This window comes from Pelobates fuscus, chromosome 3 (genome assembly GCF_036172605.1).
Source record: "Pelobates fuscus isolate aPelFus1 chromosome 3, aPelFus1.pri, whole genome shotgun sequence".
Classification (NCBI taxonomy): Eukaryota; Metazoa; Chordata; class Amphibia; order Anura; family Pelobatidae; genus Pelobates; species Pelobates fuscus.
Genome location: NC_086319.1, coordinates 313,509,689 through 313,529,572, shown reverse-complemented (window position 1 = coordinate 313,529,572; position 19,884 = coordinate 313,509,689). Strand labels below are relative to the sequence as shown.

Genomic DNA, 19,884 nt, shown 5'->3' with positions numbered 1-19,884 from the left:
TTGGTGCACGGCTGCTTCATCATCATAATTCTTTTTAGCCTATGCCTACTGTAGATATGTTGACACCAGATGCCATAATTGATGCCAATACAGCATCTAAAACTAATCATGCAACACTGCTATCATTCATAGGTCAAGGCTCCTGGTACTTATTTCTCATCACCAGCCCACTTATTTGCCAAAAAGGCACAACAAAGTGATTTAAATAGATGCCCCCACAGGACAGGAGTCTGTAAGCAGATGACTACTATGCTAAATTGAATACCCTACCCTTCGTCTTTCCCTTTCCTAAAACTGTAGTTAGGGATCCTATATTTACTCAGTAGCCTTAACAATTCGATCTCATGAACAGGTTTCTGCGTGTTGACTTTGACCACAGTGTCTATTTGATTCGGGCAGGCCATACTAAACACATACTAAATTAACAAAACCTGTCCTTTTAAGTCTATTTCCCAGTTTAATGTACTAAAAATATATATATTTCAACGATAAAATGAGAGCAAACTCTGAATATTACTTTTCTTGAGAATGGTTGGTACAGTAGCATGTTCATACAGCCAGCAATTATGGTAATTATTACAACTACTACATTGGAAGATCTTGTGGAGTAAAATATGCATATGGACAGTTATTGTAACATGTATTATCAATAACCTTCCTTCTTGGAATAAATCTAACAATTCCACTTGCACGATCTGCGGGAAATTTTTCAATAAGCATCTCACCTTAAGATAGAATAACATAATACAGAGCTAATCAATTCCTGTTCATGGGTACAAAATTCTTAGAACCTGAAATAAAACACGCATTTCCAAATTTCTTTAAAGTTATGATTTCCATATGACAGATTAAATCTCCATATTTAAGAAGACATCTAAAATCTTTTTCACACCCTGCATTCGCTTTCCAGAGTCTAGTGATGGGAATGTAGTATTCTGTGAACATCTTTAATGCATGAAATAGAAACCAGAATACAAAAGACTTTTATATTATGAAAATTATAAAATAAAGCATGTTTTTGTGAAGTTTCTATAAAATATTGAAATCCTTTTTTTCCAGTTTTTCTGCAGGTGATATATAAATGTTGCTCTATTTTCTTTTAAAATCCATAAACTCAAACAAGCAAACTTTGTCATTCTATATGATGTGGATTACTGATCCTATTCTTTTCATAATTCCAAATAATTTTAGCATTGTAGTATAGTATTCACTTAAATCTAGAATTTTTGGTAATATGACAAGTAAAATAATACTACTTTGCATATAACCTCTATTTTAACTCTTTTTCCTTTAGGGTTTTATTCACAAAACATTCACAAAGCAAGTGGGAATTAATCTCCTATTCAAGAGAATTATTTTGAGTTGCTAACCTAGCATAACTCGTGCCTCTCTAAAGAAACTCTTTAAATTTACATAACACCTAAGATATCTTATTGCACACCTTGATCATTATTTTTCTACACCAAAATTCTATATCTATGTTAAAGGGACACTGTAGGCAACCAGACCACTTCAGCTATTTGAAGTAGTCTGGGTGCTGTGACCCTTTTGCACTTAGTGCTGTAATGTAAAACATTGCAGTTCCAAAGAACTGCAATGTTTACATTCCAGCTCTAAGTCTGCCCCAGTGGCTTTCTGCCAGACAGCCATTGGGGGCGCTTCCGGAATCCTAACAGACATTTGGTCCGTTATCTGACACTGGATGTCCTCATGCTCTGCATGAGGACCTCCAGCGTCACATTTTCCCCATAGGAAAGCATTGCTGCACACGCACATTAGGTCTCCCCTGCCGGCTGATGTCGGTGGGGGAGGATTGTGGGGAGAGCCTGACCCAGCACCCACGGACATCAGGGGGTTTTAACCCCACGGGAGGGGGGGGCTATTAATCCTACAGTGCCAGGAACATGGCTTTGTTTTCCTGGCACTAAAGGATCCCTTTAATGCTATAAGAGTTAAAAAAAAAGTCAACAGTGCAATGTATTTTCCACTAGATTTACAGGACTACAATCTGAAGTACAGGTTGATGGCACTTACTATGGGTAAGCCCTGAATATCGTATACCATGCTAGACCTGTTGGTTGATGCCAACACAATTTATTATAGAATAATAATGAATTGTGTAGAACATCAAGTAGTGGTAAGAAGCTCTGTACAGCTTTTCTTCAGAATTAGTTCATTCTCAAATAAAACATATTTCTGGTTCTGCAGGTTTGCAATTGTGTATGAATGTATGCCTGCCTGCCTTATTTTAAAGAGGTTGAACTAGCTCCTGTATCAGAAGTCCCTAACTTTGCATTTCTTTACAACCACAACTTATGTTTGTGTGGGCATATTTCAGCATCTGTCCAACTAGTTGGTCATTACATTAGGATCATGAAATGTTTTGTCAACTTCTAATTACTCCAGATCTTCAATCTCAACATTCTTCAATTAAGAGCATGTCTTTACAACAGGGACAGTTAAATGGACGTGACTTTCTCATCTCCCCTACACTCAGAGTGATCTAACTTTCTAATATTGATCCTCATGCCTTTAACCCACCATATCTAGAAAGTCAAACTGTTTATCTAGTATTTTTTCCTAGCACAAGCTGCATCTCAAGTTTACTTCTGCTTATTTTTCTGTCTACTTCTTACTACTGTGAAAATATAGTCTCTAAAACAGCAGTTTTGGTTTAAATAATTGGTATGGTTCCTTAATGACACCTTTGATAGACACAGCACTATATGTCTTAGATAAAAATTGAAGATTATATTTTTTTCTGGGCTAGTAATGTCAGCCTGTTGAAAACGATTATCATTGAGGCATCGAAGCACTAAACTGACAAAGGGAGCATGCAGTATCGCTCATCTCTCTTTTGCATGTCTATTTCAACACCTTTACATTTCACTGGAAGCTGAACTTTCTCCAACAGGGATGTTGAAACTTTAATTTTGTCTGTTATTGGAGATGTCTTATCATTAGTAATCTCTGATAGGCACATTGGTATTTTCCTCTTATAGATAACATATTCAAGTGAATTCTCACACAGGGCAAAGGTCATCTAGAAGCTTCTTGTACACCACATTTATCTATGATGTTCCTAAATTGCAGATCTTTTTCTCTGACAGACTGTAAAAAATACTGTCCTTGAACAGCAGAAAGGAAATGTGTTCAATCTGAAGTAATACTGAGCTGCAAAGCCTTACTCTCCATAAATTTTTTTTAAAGGTGAAACAAGTATTGAGTAAAGGTATGATTAAGGTGTAAGTACCACACTTAGTACTGGCCAATGGGTTGAATAAGAGTAGAACAGTCATCACAAGACTCCAGAATGGCCACAGTAATGTCTTCATCCCCCCAACTTGATATGTGCACATCTTTAAATATGAGCGGAATTTTGTAAACTAAAGTGGAATCATATTTTCATATTATTGTTTTTCCCATTAATTGAAAAATATACACGAACGAGCAATTCGTCCATTAGGAATTCACACAAATAAAAAAGGTTTTTCCATGAACAAATTGATAACAGTTAGTTTTGTGGAAATTAACAATATTTTTTTTCATAGAAAAATATATAATACACGGTGTTCATTTAATTATGTTGCAATTTTTACATGACACTCTCATCCAGAGAGCCTTACAAATTAATCAGAAATAACATATGTGGGTTTACAGAGAAAGTGTGATATAAGTTAATACAGAGAGTAGAGGATTCTGGCCACGGGCTTCAATCCAGTACCAGCAGCACTTTCTACAGAGTACTAACCAGGAAGGTCCATGAGCTTGCACTCTATAGAGATAATGCCTAAACCACACATGCAAAGACAAATATAGCTCAATTAATAAAAAATAGAACACAAGTTAAATTCCTTGTCTGCTTTCATTCTTTAAAATGCATATTGTGTCTCATTTGAAACGTATCACATACATATGTACAATTAGTCACGGAATATCAATTTACTAATTTAAAATGCCCCACTGCCCATTCCTTTATGGCTAAACCATGTTAACATGCATCAACATGTAAACCTGAACATTTGGATTGAAACAAATACATTTTATTATTGACACAACTATTCATCAGACTCATTATCATCTAAATTGTGTTTATTTAATTAGCTATTTAATCCCCTCTTTTATTGGAGCAGGGATTCACCCACAGATTTGTTCATTCAGCATTTCAGTCAAAAGACCTAAGGTCAGCAATGGTGCTTATGGTAAATGGTGTGAAAATGGAGTATATTTTATGATTATAGCCTCTGATCTCGTTGCAGATGGGGAAAATTGCAGCACTGTATACATAAAGCAGAAAGGGCAGTTAATAAACATCTTATTCTTTTCTCTCAATATCCCAACAATTGCAGCTGAAATAGCAAGTGAAATTCCTACCACATATATAGAATATAGTAGATATGTCTTTAGATATATTTGCCACCATTAAATATGTGGAAATCATGCCAGTAAGTAATTCATAGATTATACAGGCTAATACTGACAACGTGTGACACAGTAATTTCTTCTGCTACTAGGATATGTGACATTTCCAGCCCCAAAAAATAAAATGTGTGAAAATAATCTCCCTTTGCTTTCTGATGGATTTCCTGTAATACAATCTAAAAGCACATATCACATACATAAAAACGCATCTGCAAAACCAAATCAAAATATGGAGTAGATCCTGTTATTTTTCCTAATGAAAAGTCCAAAATTTCAGTGTTGGTTTAAACATTGATGCACAGTGTTAGAGTTACTGAGGAAATTGCTCCTTTTTATCTTCACTTCAATCATTAGAATGTCTGATCATTAAGGAGATACTTGTGTGAATTGTGCCTCTGATTTCCAAACCTAAGAAGGCAGGTGACCTCCTGAAGTAAATGAAGACTAGAGAATTTGAGGTCAAGTTATATACCCCTTACACAAAATCAAATCACACCCTTGCAGACCTTGCACTCAGTTCATAAACCCATAACCTTTACGGTAGATCCAACAAATTATAGAGTATGCTAAAATCTCCCTCTCTAGAACATTACTTGTTGCCAGTGCTTGGAATGTTGTTTAAGAATTCATCATGGAAATGAATCATTTAAGTTGAGGATATAATGTGTAGAGGTGTACACTGCTTTATGCTAGGATTACTTTGTTTTATTCTACTTTAGTAGCAACTTCATTTGATCTAGTAGCAGTGTGTTTGAGCTATTCCTGTAAAATTCCATGTACTCTGGGCAAATTAGGGATAACTAGAATGTTGTTCTAGAATTAGCTGTCCAGATGTTATAGAACCTCAGCTTCCATGCTTACTAGGTGGCTTAGCCTGGACTTGGTCAATACAGGATGAGAATCATGCAGTAATAAACATTTGAAGGCCACCTGTTGACGGACTTTTGTCAAAATGCTCTACTATATATTAATTACTAAACTAGTTTGCTACTAATATGATATTGCTACCATAATATAGTTACATTAGAAATATGTCTGAATAAGTCCTGAAATGGTTAATACATGAATACATGTATTTCCTTGCAGTGTAAAACTAATATTTACTGTAGATTCAACTGGGCACAGTTCGGTCTTTGACTCTACATAAATGTCTTGTGTAGAAACCATATTAACCAGTTATTTTTTTTTAACAAAACATCAGATTGCCCTCTAGAACAAATTAAAATAATACTTCTCAAGTTTTTTTTACTGTATTTTCATGCATCATCTTTCTCTGAGTGAATAAAAAAATAAAACATACTAAAATACACATGTGACTGCTTTAGTGTGTCGAATCTAGACAATATGGATCTGGGCAATGTATTTTGTTATTGCTGAGAGTCGTGGTTTGTTTCATACAGTAAATGTACAGTGCAGCAAACTGAGTGAAATTTCAATCTGCTCATTCTCAGTGAAATTGGTTTATGATGGGTAAAAAGCATAAAAAAGTGCTGACATGGAATCATAAAGGAATTGTTGTTTGATTTATTATAAGGCATGTCTTCTGTAATATCTAATCTGAATTTGTATAGTTTTTAGAGTGCTTGTTTCTATAAAATTCGCCTGCTGTATCTTGTTTGAGCTACCCTTGGGATAGTCTAGAAGCAAGTTGGTAATGTGATAGAACGTGCTGGTAGATTTTTATCTTTTTTTTTGTGCTTTTTAAACAGATGCTGCCATTATGTTATGCAAAATCTATTTTTAAAATCAAGGCACTTCTGCATTTTCTAGTACAGTTTTTAGGCTGTTAATATCATTCAAAATACATTTATTTGTAGCTCCCCCATGAGTGATGACTTGCCGAGATGGCAATTGACTACAAGTGCTGTAGGCTAGTGAGGTTTTAATAACAGGAGTACCTATGTAGAATCATTTACTAGTGAGAAACATCACAACTAATGTCTGCAAAATCTCTTGGGGATAAGAGCTCATAATTGTTAAGAATTTTAGCATGGACTAAACCTTAATAACATCTATAAATGACCATGACAATCCCTCTCAAAACATGTTGACATGTATTACTGACAGTATTAAATGATGTAACAAATACATAACCAAATAACATAAGATCAAATGCTAGTTATACTAAGCCTATTTTGGCAAAGCCTCTGTCTAATACTGGTTTGAGGTTAAGACCTGTATAAAAAGCAATCTGTGAACCACTCCCCTCACTCTCTTTATAGCAAATTGCCAAAGTGGAAGGAGTGAAAAAAATCAGGGAAAGTGGTGAGGACTACATCCACGTCACTCTCCAATGTAGGCTTAATACGTCAGGTAAATGCAAGTAAAAAGGAGTAGTAGAGCACCTACAAAGTCTAGAAAGTAAAGGTACAACCCCACCTAATTTAAGATGTGTGAGTGTATACGGCGATAAAAAAAGAAACATTCACACATCTATGGTGATGGTCAAAGTCTACCAAACTTGGTACAGAAATCTTAACCTTTCTCTTGTAGTCATTAAACGTTTTATAAATTGATAGAAGTAGATAGAGCCTCTCTCCCTTGTAAACTAATTAATTAGACAGAGGGATAAAAAGGTAGAATAACATAGTGTTAAATAATAATTATAGTCATGCTAAAAGCAGCCAGGCACAAATCACCTTGTGTGAAAGGTCGTGCGGTTAAGTGCCTACAAAAATACCGGATTGCCTGTATATTAAAAAGTTTAATTTTAGGTATCTTTGAACAGCAATGTATACCTAACATTAAATAGACACTTTAAGTACCCAGACCACTTCAGCTCATTGCAGTAGTCTGGGTGCATAGACCCAGGTCCCTTAATCATTCAAAGGTAATTATTGCAGTTTTTTTTTTTTTTTAAATGCAATAATTACCTTTGAGGGTTAACTCCACCTCTATTGGCTGTCTACCAGACAGTCACTAGAGGGACCACAGGGTCATTTGGTTTAATGTAAAACCCCATAGGAAAGCATGCATAATGCTTTCCTATGAGGCAAATACTAATGCAAGCAAGGCCATTGCCACACATGCACATTAGGTCTCCCCTGCCAGCTGATGTAGATGGTGGACAAGCAGAGACAGAGCCTGATGGGACATCAACGCTTGACTCAGGTAAGTGACAGAAGGGGTTTTTACCCCTTCTGGACAGCAGGGGGCATGCCTTGATGGAGGGGGGCACTAAAGGGAGCTATATGGTCAGAAACAACTTTGGTTTCCTAGCACTGTAGTTTCCTTTTAATTGTTGGCTTCCCTGGGAAGAGCAGGACCACAGAAATAATTATACTAGCCTTATCCAAACAAATGTTATGTGATTTTTCAGCTGAAGCACAAACAACCAAATGTATGTCTTTGTATTGGTTCCATAGAAAGTTTGATTTAGTTCCACCCTATTGCAAACTTGTTTTTTTGTGGAAAATCATTTAATGTTGTTTAGGATACCATGCATTTTTTCTGATAGCTTGGCAAACACCTTGGGAAACACACAGATGAATTTTTGAGTGTGAACTAGCATGCATAATTACTATCAACACCTATTACAAAATGATCAAACCTTTTTCAAACCTGAGAAATCAGGATCAGACAATCATGCTGACAGAGGAACACTGTTTGGACACAAGGGACACAATTGTGACCCTGATGATGCTTTGCAGGTGCCACAGGAGGATGAGGAGTGTCTGCATCTAAAACACCAGGATGTATTTTCAACCCCGTTCCCCAATAATATGGATAGAACTCAAAGAACAGTTCAAGATATCATAAAGGATTGCATGGGTCTTGATAGTTGGGATTACTTATAAACCTAGAGACGGCAAATAGTGACTGATAAATCCATCTACATCAGAGGCATCTAGGCAGTCTAAAATTGCTTGTAGATTAATAATACAATCTAAATGAGGTTAATACATTTGTTTTTTCTTATGTATAATAAAGAAAGTTCCATCTGGCCCCAAACATATTTTTTGTTTAGTTGTAAAAATAGTTGTAAAAATAGAAATAGAGTCAGATGGCTTATTTAAACAATGAAAGACCAATCATGATCTAAGTTTTTCCTGGCAAAACTCTCTTTTTACCATGTACATGATGTAGAAATGGTAGTTACGTTAATAAGCTATGTTCTGCAGAAGCATTATGGTCTCAAAGGGAAACATATTTATACAGACGTTTCCAAAATCAACTTTATTTAGTAAATTGTTAAGCACTTGAGATAAATATTGTAATGTAATGTATTCACACAACTCATTTCATGTTTACATTTCATTAGACGTTTTATGTTCTCCCCTTTTAGCTAAACCTTTGAAGGATCAGTGGTGATTAAGTTATGTGGGCAGCAAACATTTTTAGTTGTTTACTAATTAAAAGACATTCAGAAAAGCTAATGTGGATGGAATTAGATGATACAAAATAAACCAAATATTAAAAAGGAAATCTCTTCATGGAATTATATTGCTTACAATGCATAAAACCATAATTACATACAAGGTAGAAAAAACTGAATGTACAATATAAAGATCTAGGTGTCTATTGTGTCCCCCAAGACATTTAAACACTTCATTATTTCAGTAATTCACATCATTTTCTTAAGTATTGGAGGATGAGGCATTTCTACTTTTAAAAATACTCTTAATACCTCATAACATTTCCAATTACATTTTAAACAAGAATTTATTCAAGGCTGGAAATTTCCACTCGTCCACTAGCCTTTCTCAAATAAAAATGCAGTCTTGCTGAGTGTAAAATAGACCTCCATTTTTGTAGTAGTGGGTAGGTCTTTCTAGTAGTGCAGGACTTGAACTAAGTCTTATTTGTATGTCAGTACGTCGTATAGCACACCTATAGAGACTTAGTCAATAATAAAGTGAATTGTAATGAAAACTGAATTGCAAAACCTATGCAAAAAGTGAAGTTGAAAAACATCCTCAGACTGCTTACTATGTTTGAACAATGTATATATGTATATACACCGGTCAATAATGGAACATTACTGAATGCAAATGCATGTATTATGCTGTTTAGGTATTTAAGGCAAACAGATATAAATAAAACTTAATTTGAAATATAGTTTAATACATAAACCTTTAAAAAAGTAATGCTGCTGATGTAATGTCCATTCAAAATTACATGCTATCTGTTATATCTGCTGGTACAACCAGATGTGATTGGTTAGTGCTATAAATGTCAACAATATTATATTTTGTGTTTTCAGAGCACATGGGCCTGATGCCATGATCCTTATAGATGGACAACCTCGTCAGACTAAAGGCGATCTGGGATTATCTCAAATGCTGCACATTGCTACACAAATTGCTTCTGGGATGGTCTATCTTGCCTCTCAACATTTTGTCCACCGGGACTTGGCTACTAGAAACTGCCTCGTGGGGGTGAATCTGCTTGTCAAGATTGGAGACTTTGGCATGTCTCGTGATGTCTACAGTACAGACTACTACAGAGTAAGAATACAATTTATTATATTTCTATAAACCAGAAAAAAGGGAGAAATTAAAACTAATATCAGCCCTCATGAGAGGATTCTTATAAAGACAAAATAATAAAAGGAAATACATTCTCAAAGGAGAATGTGTTATATGTATTTGATCATGAGACCATAAGGAAGCCAAACTGATTCCGGGCAGAATCATCTCAGATAATAATAGTTGCAATTGATAGCAGTGAGTTGGATTATAATGCCAACTAACTTAATTTAAAGTGGCTCTGTCACCTTCTGGGGTCTTTGCATATTTTGTGAAGACCCCAGATGGTTACTGCTCCACTTGCATTCTGATGGCCGCAGGATGCAGTGGGAGGTAGTTATTCAACTTACCTTAACCTGTCCCTTGCAGTTGCTGCCATCTTCTTCTGTGAGTTCCACTTCAGCTTCGGGAATTTAATCTGCCAAGAGCCCACGACAATATTGTACTTTCACGCATGCAGGAAAGTACAACACTGATATCTATGGAGGATTACCTGAGACCAAAGGATCTACCATCGAAAAAAAAAATTTTTTTCCTTTAGCTGTCACTATTGATGGTTGAGGGCTTGACAAAAGATATCTCTGCCTTTTATCAAGCTTTATCAAGCATAGGACAAATACATAAGTAGTCCATACTTTTTCTATTGATATCTTTTGACTGGTTTGGAATTTCAGTGAAATTAAAACACAGTCTTTATGAACATTTCATAAAACGTTATTTGGGGAAAAGGGAGTGACAGAACTGCTTTAAATACTCGAAAAATCAAACTGTGCTAAAAATGCTAAAATCTTAAGGCTGCTATTTAACAAAACAGAATAATTTTCAGATATTATTAGCTTAGATATGCTCATTATGAAAATCTGTTAACATTGATACTTACTTAGTATGTTTAGCACCTTCATGAGAGATGACTGTTAGAAATTTTACTAACCCTTTGTAATGAAGAAAACATTATACATTTCCATACATTTTATTGTTTGTTAACATGTATCATACATTTATGCATACATGCATTTATCGAAATAATTAGCCTGCCCATTTAATTATTAGCAAAAATGTCCAACCTAGCAGATCACAAAAGATAGCATACAAAGGCATCTAACATCTGTAAAGTGTAATGCTGTGTTTTACATTTGCATACGTTTGAGAAGAATTCCATATGTTTCATATGGAGTAACAAGACATTTAAATGATTGGGTAATTACAACAGTGAATGTTCTTTCCATCATAGTTATCACTGGGTGATTCTAAAATCATATAAGTAAAAGAGGTTTACGCTAGATCGTTAATGCTACAAAACTGGAGTAGTTCCAGTGCTCCCCATGGGATAATGAAACTTGACTCGGCCAAATGATTTTATATTGAGTTTCATTCTTTCTTTGGATATTCCCCCAGGGATCCCTTTATCATTTCCTTTACAGTCAACTCAGTATTACCTGTAGACCACACTGAAAACTTTAGGCATCGTGATATTTGTTTACCATTTTTGTTGTTTATTATTAATGATGCTAAGTGCCTTCAGTTAAGGAATTTCTTTTTTGCTTGTGTCGCTTTTTACTTTGAAGGTTCAATAAACGGATATTGTGTAGAAAACAGATAGCAAAGGGGTGTTTCAGCAGCTGTTGCTTAAGTTCATCACTTGTGATTCTCAGAATTGTGCTTGAAATATAAGGGCTCATTATTAGTTATAGTTCAACAACAGCTACCTAATTATAAAAAGGTCACCAAAGGATATAGCAAATTGCAAGCTTTTTTTTACACACACAAGCACAATGGTGGAGTTTTCCATTGCAAGAAGGCACATATGACCATTTGAAGTACATATATATATTTTTTTTGTATTTTTTTTTTGTATTTGAAGATTTCTGCAGTTTTACAAAAAATCAATTGAGAGGATTCACAATTAGAAGGAATGAAACAAACACACAAACAAATAAGGCATTGTAGAATGCATAAATAAAGTATAAAAAAATGAGATATTCAGTAATTAAATCCAGTTTTGTTGATGTTTATTAACATACAGAATAGAAATATAAAAACATAATACAAATGTAGCAAAATAACAAATAATTTCTAAGATGCCCAGAACGACATAATAAATCCTTAGAAAGTGTATGAGCCTAAGGTTTGGACTTTGTAACTATTTCCATGATCTTGAAACTGGTTACTTTGTGGATGCTGGTAGGAGAAAATGTTATCTTGTTTTTTTTGTTTTTTTTTATCAGGGAAAATATACAAAAATAAATTTTAATCTGACTTTTCATGCTTAAAGCAGCAGGCTGATGAATGCTATAGCCCCTCTGTCCTAGATAAAATAAATGGATGCTGACATATTGGTAATTTCAGAGATAGCTTAACTTTATAAATCTTATGGCTAATGTACACATATCGTTGCTGTTGTGGACATTTAAAGGGAATCTTGGTATTGTTCAGCACAATGACTAGTGCTATGTACATAATAATAATCATTATTTTTATTCATATCGATTTGGCCACTTTCTTAAAACAAACCAAAAAAGAATGCATTAGGTCCTATTTATCAGTGATCAGCATACCTGTCTATTCAACGATTCCATCATAGGGCCATAGTGGAACAGGACAAGCTGAAACAACAAGATTAGTGGCATTAGTGGAAGCTACGTCCTCTTCTGCAGTTGCATATGTATTACGATGGCCTCAATTTAATACGTTTCCCAAATGATTCAATACTTCCTAAATGACTTAACTACAGAAGACCCAATAAAGTTCATTGTAATTTATGTATCTAAATAATTTAGAAAGATAATTCTGCACTACACTAAACAATAGTAAATCTCCAATATTTGTTTGAAAACTTACAATTGATTAAGGGATCTACTGTAGTAACCGATTTTCTGATTTCTTATTTTGGATAATTACCTCCAGTATGATAAATTCATGCCTCTCTCAAATCTATAAGTCGAATATGGAGTAAGGGATGAGATGCATGATCATTATATACAGTTCTCTTGATACATTGTATCTGTTTACATTAATACTTTTATCCCAATTGTTCTATTATCCTTCGAGCCATACACATATGCTATCTGCTACACAAACAGGCAAAATTGATTTGCTTGCCCTTTGGAAAATTACATTCCTTTTTGAGAAGATGCATAAGAGTGTTTGATTTATGCAGCCTTATGATAATTAAAAGTGCACAAACCATTTCACTTGATTGAAAGTGTAGAAATAATGATCTTTGAAATACCGCCTTCAGAGTTGCAGATAGAATTTTGCTTTATTAGATCCTTGGGTTCCCGTAACACTGGGAGCAGAATATCAGTAGAAAGGAGTATATGTTACTCCTACCTTTTATTCATTACATAACGTGTTTGGTAACAGGTGTGTAATGAAATAAAATGCTTATATATACACTGCGTGCAGAATTATTAGGCAAATTAGTATTTTGACCACATCATCCTCTTTATGCATGTTGTCTTACTCCAAGCTGTATAGGCTCGAAAGCCTACTACCAATTAAGCATATTAGGTGATGTGCATCTCTGTAATGAGAAGGGGTGTGGTCTAATGACATCAACACCCTATATCAGGTGTGCATAATTATTAGGCAACTTCCTTTCCTTTGGCAAAATGGGTCAAAAGAAGGACTTGACAGGCTCAGAAAAGTCAAAAATAGTGAGATATCTTGCAGAGGGATGCAGCACTCTTAAAATTGCAAAGCTTCTGAAGCGTGATCATCGAACAATCAAGCGTTTCATTCAAAATAGTCAACAGGGTCGCAAGAAGCGTGTGGAGAAACCAAGGCGCAAAATAACTGCCCATGAACTGAGAAAAGTCAAGCGTGCAGCTGCCAAGATGCCACTTGCCACCAGTTTGGCCATATTTCAGAGCTGCAACATCACTGGAGTGCCCGAAAGCACAAGGTGTGCAATACTCAGAGACATGGCCAAGGTAAGAAAGGCTGAAAGACGACCACCACTGAACAAGACACACAAGCTGAAACATCAAGACTGGGCCAAGAAATATCTCAAGACTGATTTTTCTAAGGTTTTATGGACTGATGAAATGAGAGTGAGTCTTGATGGGCCAGATGGATGGATTAGTAAAGGGCAGAGAGCTCCAGTCCGACTCAGACGCCAGCAAGGTGGAGGTGGAGTACTGTTTTGGGCTGGTATCATCAAAGACGAGCTTGTGGGGCCTTTTCGGGTTGAGGATGGAGTCAAGCTCAACTCCCAGTTTCTGGAAGACACCTTCTTCAAGCAGTGGTACAGGAAGAAGTCTGCATCCTTCAAGAAAAACATGATTTTCATGCAGGACAATGCTCCATCACACGTGTCCAAGTACTCCACAGCGTGGCTGGCAAGAAAGGGTATAAAAGAAGAAAATCTAATGACATGGCCTCAAATGTGAGATTTACAAGGAGGGAAAACAGTACACCTCTCTGAACAGTGTCTGGGAGGCTGTGGTTGCTGCTGCACGCAATGTTGATGGTGAACAGATCAAAACACTGACAGAATCCATGGATGGCAGGCTTTTGAGTGTCCTTGCAAAGAAAGGTGGCTATATTGGTCACTGATTTGTTTTTGTTATGTTTTTGAATGTCAGAAATTTATATTTGTGAATGTTGAGATGTTATATTGGTTTCACTGGTAAAAATAAATAATTGAAATGGGTATATATTTGTTTTTTGTTAAGTTGCCTAATAATTATGCACAGTAATAGTCACCTGCACACACAGATATCCCCCTAAAATAGCTATAACTAAAAACAAACTAAAAACTACTTCCAAAAATATTCAGCTTTGATATTAATGAGTTTTTTGGGTTCATTGAGAACATGGTTGTTGTTCAATAATAAAATTAATCCTCAAAAATACAACTTGCCTAATAATTCTGCACTCCCTGTACACATTGTACCTATAGCTATTAACCGGATCTTTAATTGCCAATACCCATCAGAATTGCAAAATCTTAGAAATAAGAGACTGTAAAGCAGTACTAAGTCCAATATTACTTCTTATATCAAAATCTGCAGATTTCTCTCTGAATTTAGGGAAAAAATTAACTACCCTCAATAATCACATCCAAAGTAAAAAAAAAAAAAGAAAGCCTTAAATACTAAAATAAAGGTACAAACGCAAGACAAGAGACATTGTGGGAGAAGAGAAAAGGAAGCAGCTTGTAAGCTTATTTGACTCATCAGAGGTGTAAGAAGCGCTACTTGTTAACACCGACCCCTATTTCCAGCTTCCTCCCTGTACCGATACTTGGTCTATCAGCACAGAGATGGAGCAGGAGTTTCCACGAGCAGTATGACGGGCGGTAACGAGTTCTAAATCTCTCATTCACTTATGTTTATTTGTGGTATCTTGGAGACGAGTACCACCATATGCTAATGTAAGGGTTCCCTTTGGGGGAGAGGGTGTTTTTGTCCCTAATTTTAATAAATTACAGTATTAGGCTACGAGGTCCTTTTTTGTATCTTTTTAAGGTACAACAAATACTGTGTTATACAGTGTATCTAAAGACGTTGGACCGTAGCTGAAAAAACAGAACACGAGGAGACTATCACCCAAAAACTTTTGGACCCTACAGCATTTCTAACAGTTATTTGAAATCACATACCCAGTGGCTTATATGCGGTTGATTACTTACATAAGCGGTTTTGCTCACTAATCATAATAATGCATATATAGGTGTTTGTATTTCATACTATATATATTGATTACCTATGTAAGGTTTTCAAAACACAGCACTTACACTTAATTTTAAAAGTATAATTTAATGTGAAGTTTTATGGACATTTTATATGTGTATAACTGCTAATTGATTAATTTTTCAGTTATATTTTAATTGTTAATTTGTTTTCTATTTTTAATAGAGTTGCGCTCTCCCATTTTGTTTATATTAAACATATCTGATAAGTTGAAGGCAGCAATCTTTTTTTTTTTTCAATCCAATTGAAGTCACACAGAAATGTAATCACTTATTTACAACAAATAAAACAGCCTTTTTTATATGATAAGGTTCTACTACATTGTGATCGAAATAATAACATGTACACTTGGTATGTCAAAATACCAATCACTGTATTAGCTTTGATTGTTCTTCACTGAATTAATTGTCCTATGACAGGAATACAATCAGAGAAATAGGCAAGCATGGTTATAGTCCCACACAGACTCTTTATTTTAGAATCCCCCCAGCAGAAAAGGGTTGACATTTTAGAGTATGCTAATATTACTTTCCCAAAATATAAAGTACTTGTTTATTTCCCCTTCTGTATTTGTATGTTACAGCCACAGAAGCCACAGAAAAAATGGAGTTCATACATCACCACCATTATGTGAGAGGACTGCACCCAGTGAGATTCCAAAGATGGTTGCTAGAGTGAAGGCTGATGATGTCTGTAAAATATGTTTCAAACTGCTGCTTTTTTAAGCAAGTATAGTGATACAAGTAATAGTCGACGTTTCAGTACACGCAGGTCTTGAAAAAAGTCTGCATGGACTGAAACGTTGTCTATTACTTGTATCACTGTACTTGCTGAATAAAGCAGCAGTTTGAAACATATTTTGCAGACTCCAGAGTGCTCTCTACTTGAACTATATATATATATATATATATATATATATATATATAAATAGCCTGCCCCCACCCCCACCACCCCAAAAAAAATTGAGGTTTCTTTATATTTATTTCAGTTTTTTTACATATACATATATAAAACATGCATTTATCTTAATGCATTAATTAGCATACCCATCTCTGACTTCAGTAAACTTTTTTCTCCTTCTTTATTTTTATGTTTTTGAATCTATTTGCACATATTTCCTGATCTTGTTTTGAATTAAAAAAAATGCAAGTTATTTTGTTAAACTTTTATTTAGCAAATTATCTTTTAGCTATAGTTAATTTAATATTTTACATTTAATTCACATGTCACTATTTAGGCGCCCTTTGCAATAAAAATTCTGGTCACATTTGCTCATACATATATAGTGTTTGTATAGAGACTATATTAAATTGATAATTATTAAAGAACCAAAACTCAAATATTCATTACCTCTTCCTTGATCTCTGATATGCTGGGAATCTGGTCTGCGCCTCCACCTCTGTGTGTGATATTTGTTATGGATGTATTGACTGTGTGTGAAATATGTGTGTACTGACTGTGTGTGATATTTGTTATGGTGTACTGATTGTGTGTGATATATGTGTGTATTGACTGTGTGTGATATTTGTTATGGATGTATTGACTGTGTTGTGATATATGTGTGTATTTGACTGTGTGTGATATTTTTATGGTGCACTCACTGTGTGTGATATATGTGTATTGACTGTGTCTGATATTTATGATTCGCAATTAAATCAGATTTTTTTTTTAAATGCACGTAGGCCCATGTCTGAATGCAGGTGCGTATTTTTGCAGTGTCACATGCGCACAGTCCCACGGTCAGACACAGATGCACACAGATATTGTATATAAACCCAAATAAACATTTATGTATGTTTTTCTGTATGTCTTATTTTGTAGTATATGAAAAAAGCATCAAAAGGAGAAGGTGGTACTTACAGAAGTAAAGGAAAACCTCCTTTGCTGCCTGAGTGACAGTAAGGGAGGTGTTTCTGCCCTTAAGTACAAAAGTACTGATTTCTATTAAAATTGAGTAACATAGTGATTAAATGCACTTAGAAAACATATATAGATAGTTAGATACATTCATTTCAAAGAAATAGATAGAGTAATTCCAGTAGGAGTAACTCCATCAGGGTTATTCACTAAAATAAGAATTCAAAGTGAATTTTTAGAATAGATAAAATTGAAAAATTATCTTATTCAGCTATGCTTTCAGATCGGCTACTTTGACCTTAAATTTGAATGATCACATATATTTGTATTCACCTGTTGTGGATGGACTAGTATAATCCTGTATAAAAGAAATATCTACAGGCAAACAGTAGGCGCTATATATTTAGTGATAGTGAACACAAATATTTATTTATTACAAGTGAAGCAATATTAAAAAAGCTGCACCTTAAAGTGTAAAATAGCTCAGAAAAACACTACTATACATACATTGCAGGAAAAATAAGGTGCGCTATGACTTTAAATAACTTAATAGTGTCCAATACAATAATAATTCTCAATATTATTGTAAAAGTGCATGTGCAATGTGCAACACGTGAAGAAAATGGGGTAGCAAATCCACACTCACCATTTTAACGCCACTGGCGTGGATCACCCCTCAGGGCTATGAAAATATGTAAAACAAACACAAAAAAACAAAGATCATAGGATAATATGTCTTTAAAACTAAAAGTATATGTAAGGGGAAAAATTCACACTTACAAAAGTAGAGCAGTAAAAGTCTGCTCTAACTATGATGGCAGAAGTCCTCTTATCTCAGGACTCAGAGACCTTTAGTATTCAGGACAGCAGACAAATCCTTCTGAAGCACTTTATTTGAATAAAGAATTTAAAAAGTAATTCACACAAAGTGATAAAATGTATAAAAGTAGCTTCTAAGTCACCAGTCCAAATGATTCTCCTCGTCCAGCGGTCACGATATGTGCTGTTTGTATCCGCCGGTTGATAAGTATTATCACCTCAAGTCAATACTTCCGGGTTTCGGAGCGATCACGTGGTGACGTCGTGCGTGATGACGCGTTTCGCCAGATTGGCTTCCTCAGATCACATGTTGGATCCTGCTGTCCTGTTGGTTTTATGACGATCTTTCTGGGCGTGGATTTCTTGAGAGGAAAGTCTATTGGTTCTGGGTCACCTGATGACTCCATAATTAAAACGTCCAGTCTCTATTGTTTTGGGCATATCGCCTAAACGGCACATTTATGTTGAAATGAAGAAATATAAAGGCTAATAATGCTAGCATTTTCTCACTTGTCTGTATAGGAAATTTCAAACATTTTAATATGCAATAATATTATAAATACTAGCTAAACACAAGTAAATGTAAAATAGGTACATATATTATTATTTTTATAATACAATTAAATAGAAAACTTCATACCAGATGTAGTAGCAGTTATATTGTAATGTCCCACATCCTACTAATAGAGCAAAATAGATTAAAAAACACATTGTAAACAGAAGAAGTACAAATAATGGAAAAGTTCAGAAACATCATAAAAAATTAAAAATATCAAATTCCATGTTAAGACCCATTGGTTCCAGGGTTCCCAATTTGTGGACCCATTTCATTTCCTCTCTAGGTAGAGAGGTAGAGAGGAAATGAAATGGGTCCACAAATTGGGAACCCTGGAACCAATGGGTCTTAACATGGAATTTGATCTTTTTAATTTTTTATGATGTTTCTGAACTTTTCCATTATTTGTACTTCTTCTGTTTACAATGTGTTTTTTAATCTATTTTGCTCTATTAGTAGGATGTGGGACATTACAATATAGCTGCTACTACATCTGGTATGAAGTTTTCTATTTAATTGTATTATAAAAATAATAATATATGTACCTATTTTACATTTACTTGTGTTTAGCTAGTATTTATAATATTATTGCATATTAAAATGTTTGAAATTTCCTATACAGACAAGTGAGAAAATGCTAGCATTATTAGCCTTTATATTTCTTCATTTCAACATAAATGTGCCGTTTAGGCGATATGCCCAAAACAATAGAGACTGGACGTATTAATTATGGAGTCATCAGGTGACCCAGAACCAATAGACTTTCCTCTCAAGAAATCCACGCCCAGAAAGATCGTCATAAAACCAACAGGACAGCAGGATCCAACATGTGATCTGAGGAAGCCAATCTGGCGAAACGCGTCATCACGCACGACGTCACCACGTGATCGCTCCGAAACCCGGAAGTATTGACTTGAGGTGATAATACTTATCAACCGGCGGATACAAACAGCACATATCGTGACCGCTGGACGAGGAGAATCATTTGGACTGGTGACTTAGAAGCTACTTTTATACATTTTATCACTTTGTGTGAATTACTTTTTAAATTCTTTATTCAAATAAA

At 34.9% G+C, this 19,884-nt stretch overlaps 1 protein-coding gene across 2 annotated transcripts in view; it reads left to right on the top strand.

Moving 5' to 3' along the window:
* Nucleotides 1–19,884, top strand: part of NTRK3 (neurotrophic receptor tyrosine kinase 3) — a 560,615-nt gene that overhangs the window by 521,868 nt on the left and 18,863 nt on the right. For both annotated transcript variants that reach the window (XM_063448881.1, XM_063448879.1), the window contains exon 15: nucleotides 9,626–9,869. In XM_063448881.1, the coding sequence (XP_063304951.1) occupies nucleotides 9,626–9,869 (244 nt within the window). The remainder of the gene's footprint in view (nucleotides 1–9,625; nucleotides 9,870–19,884) is intronic.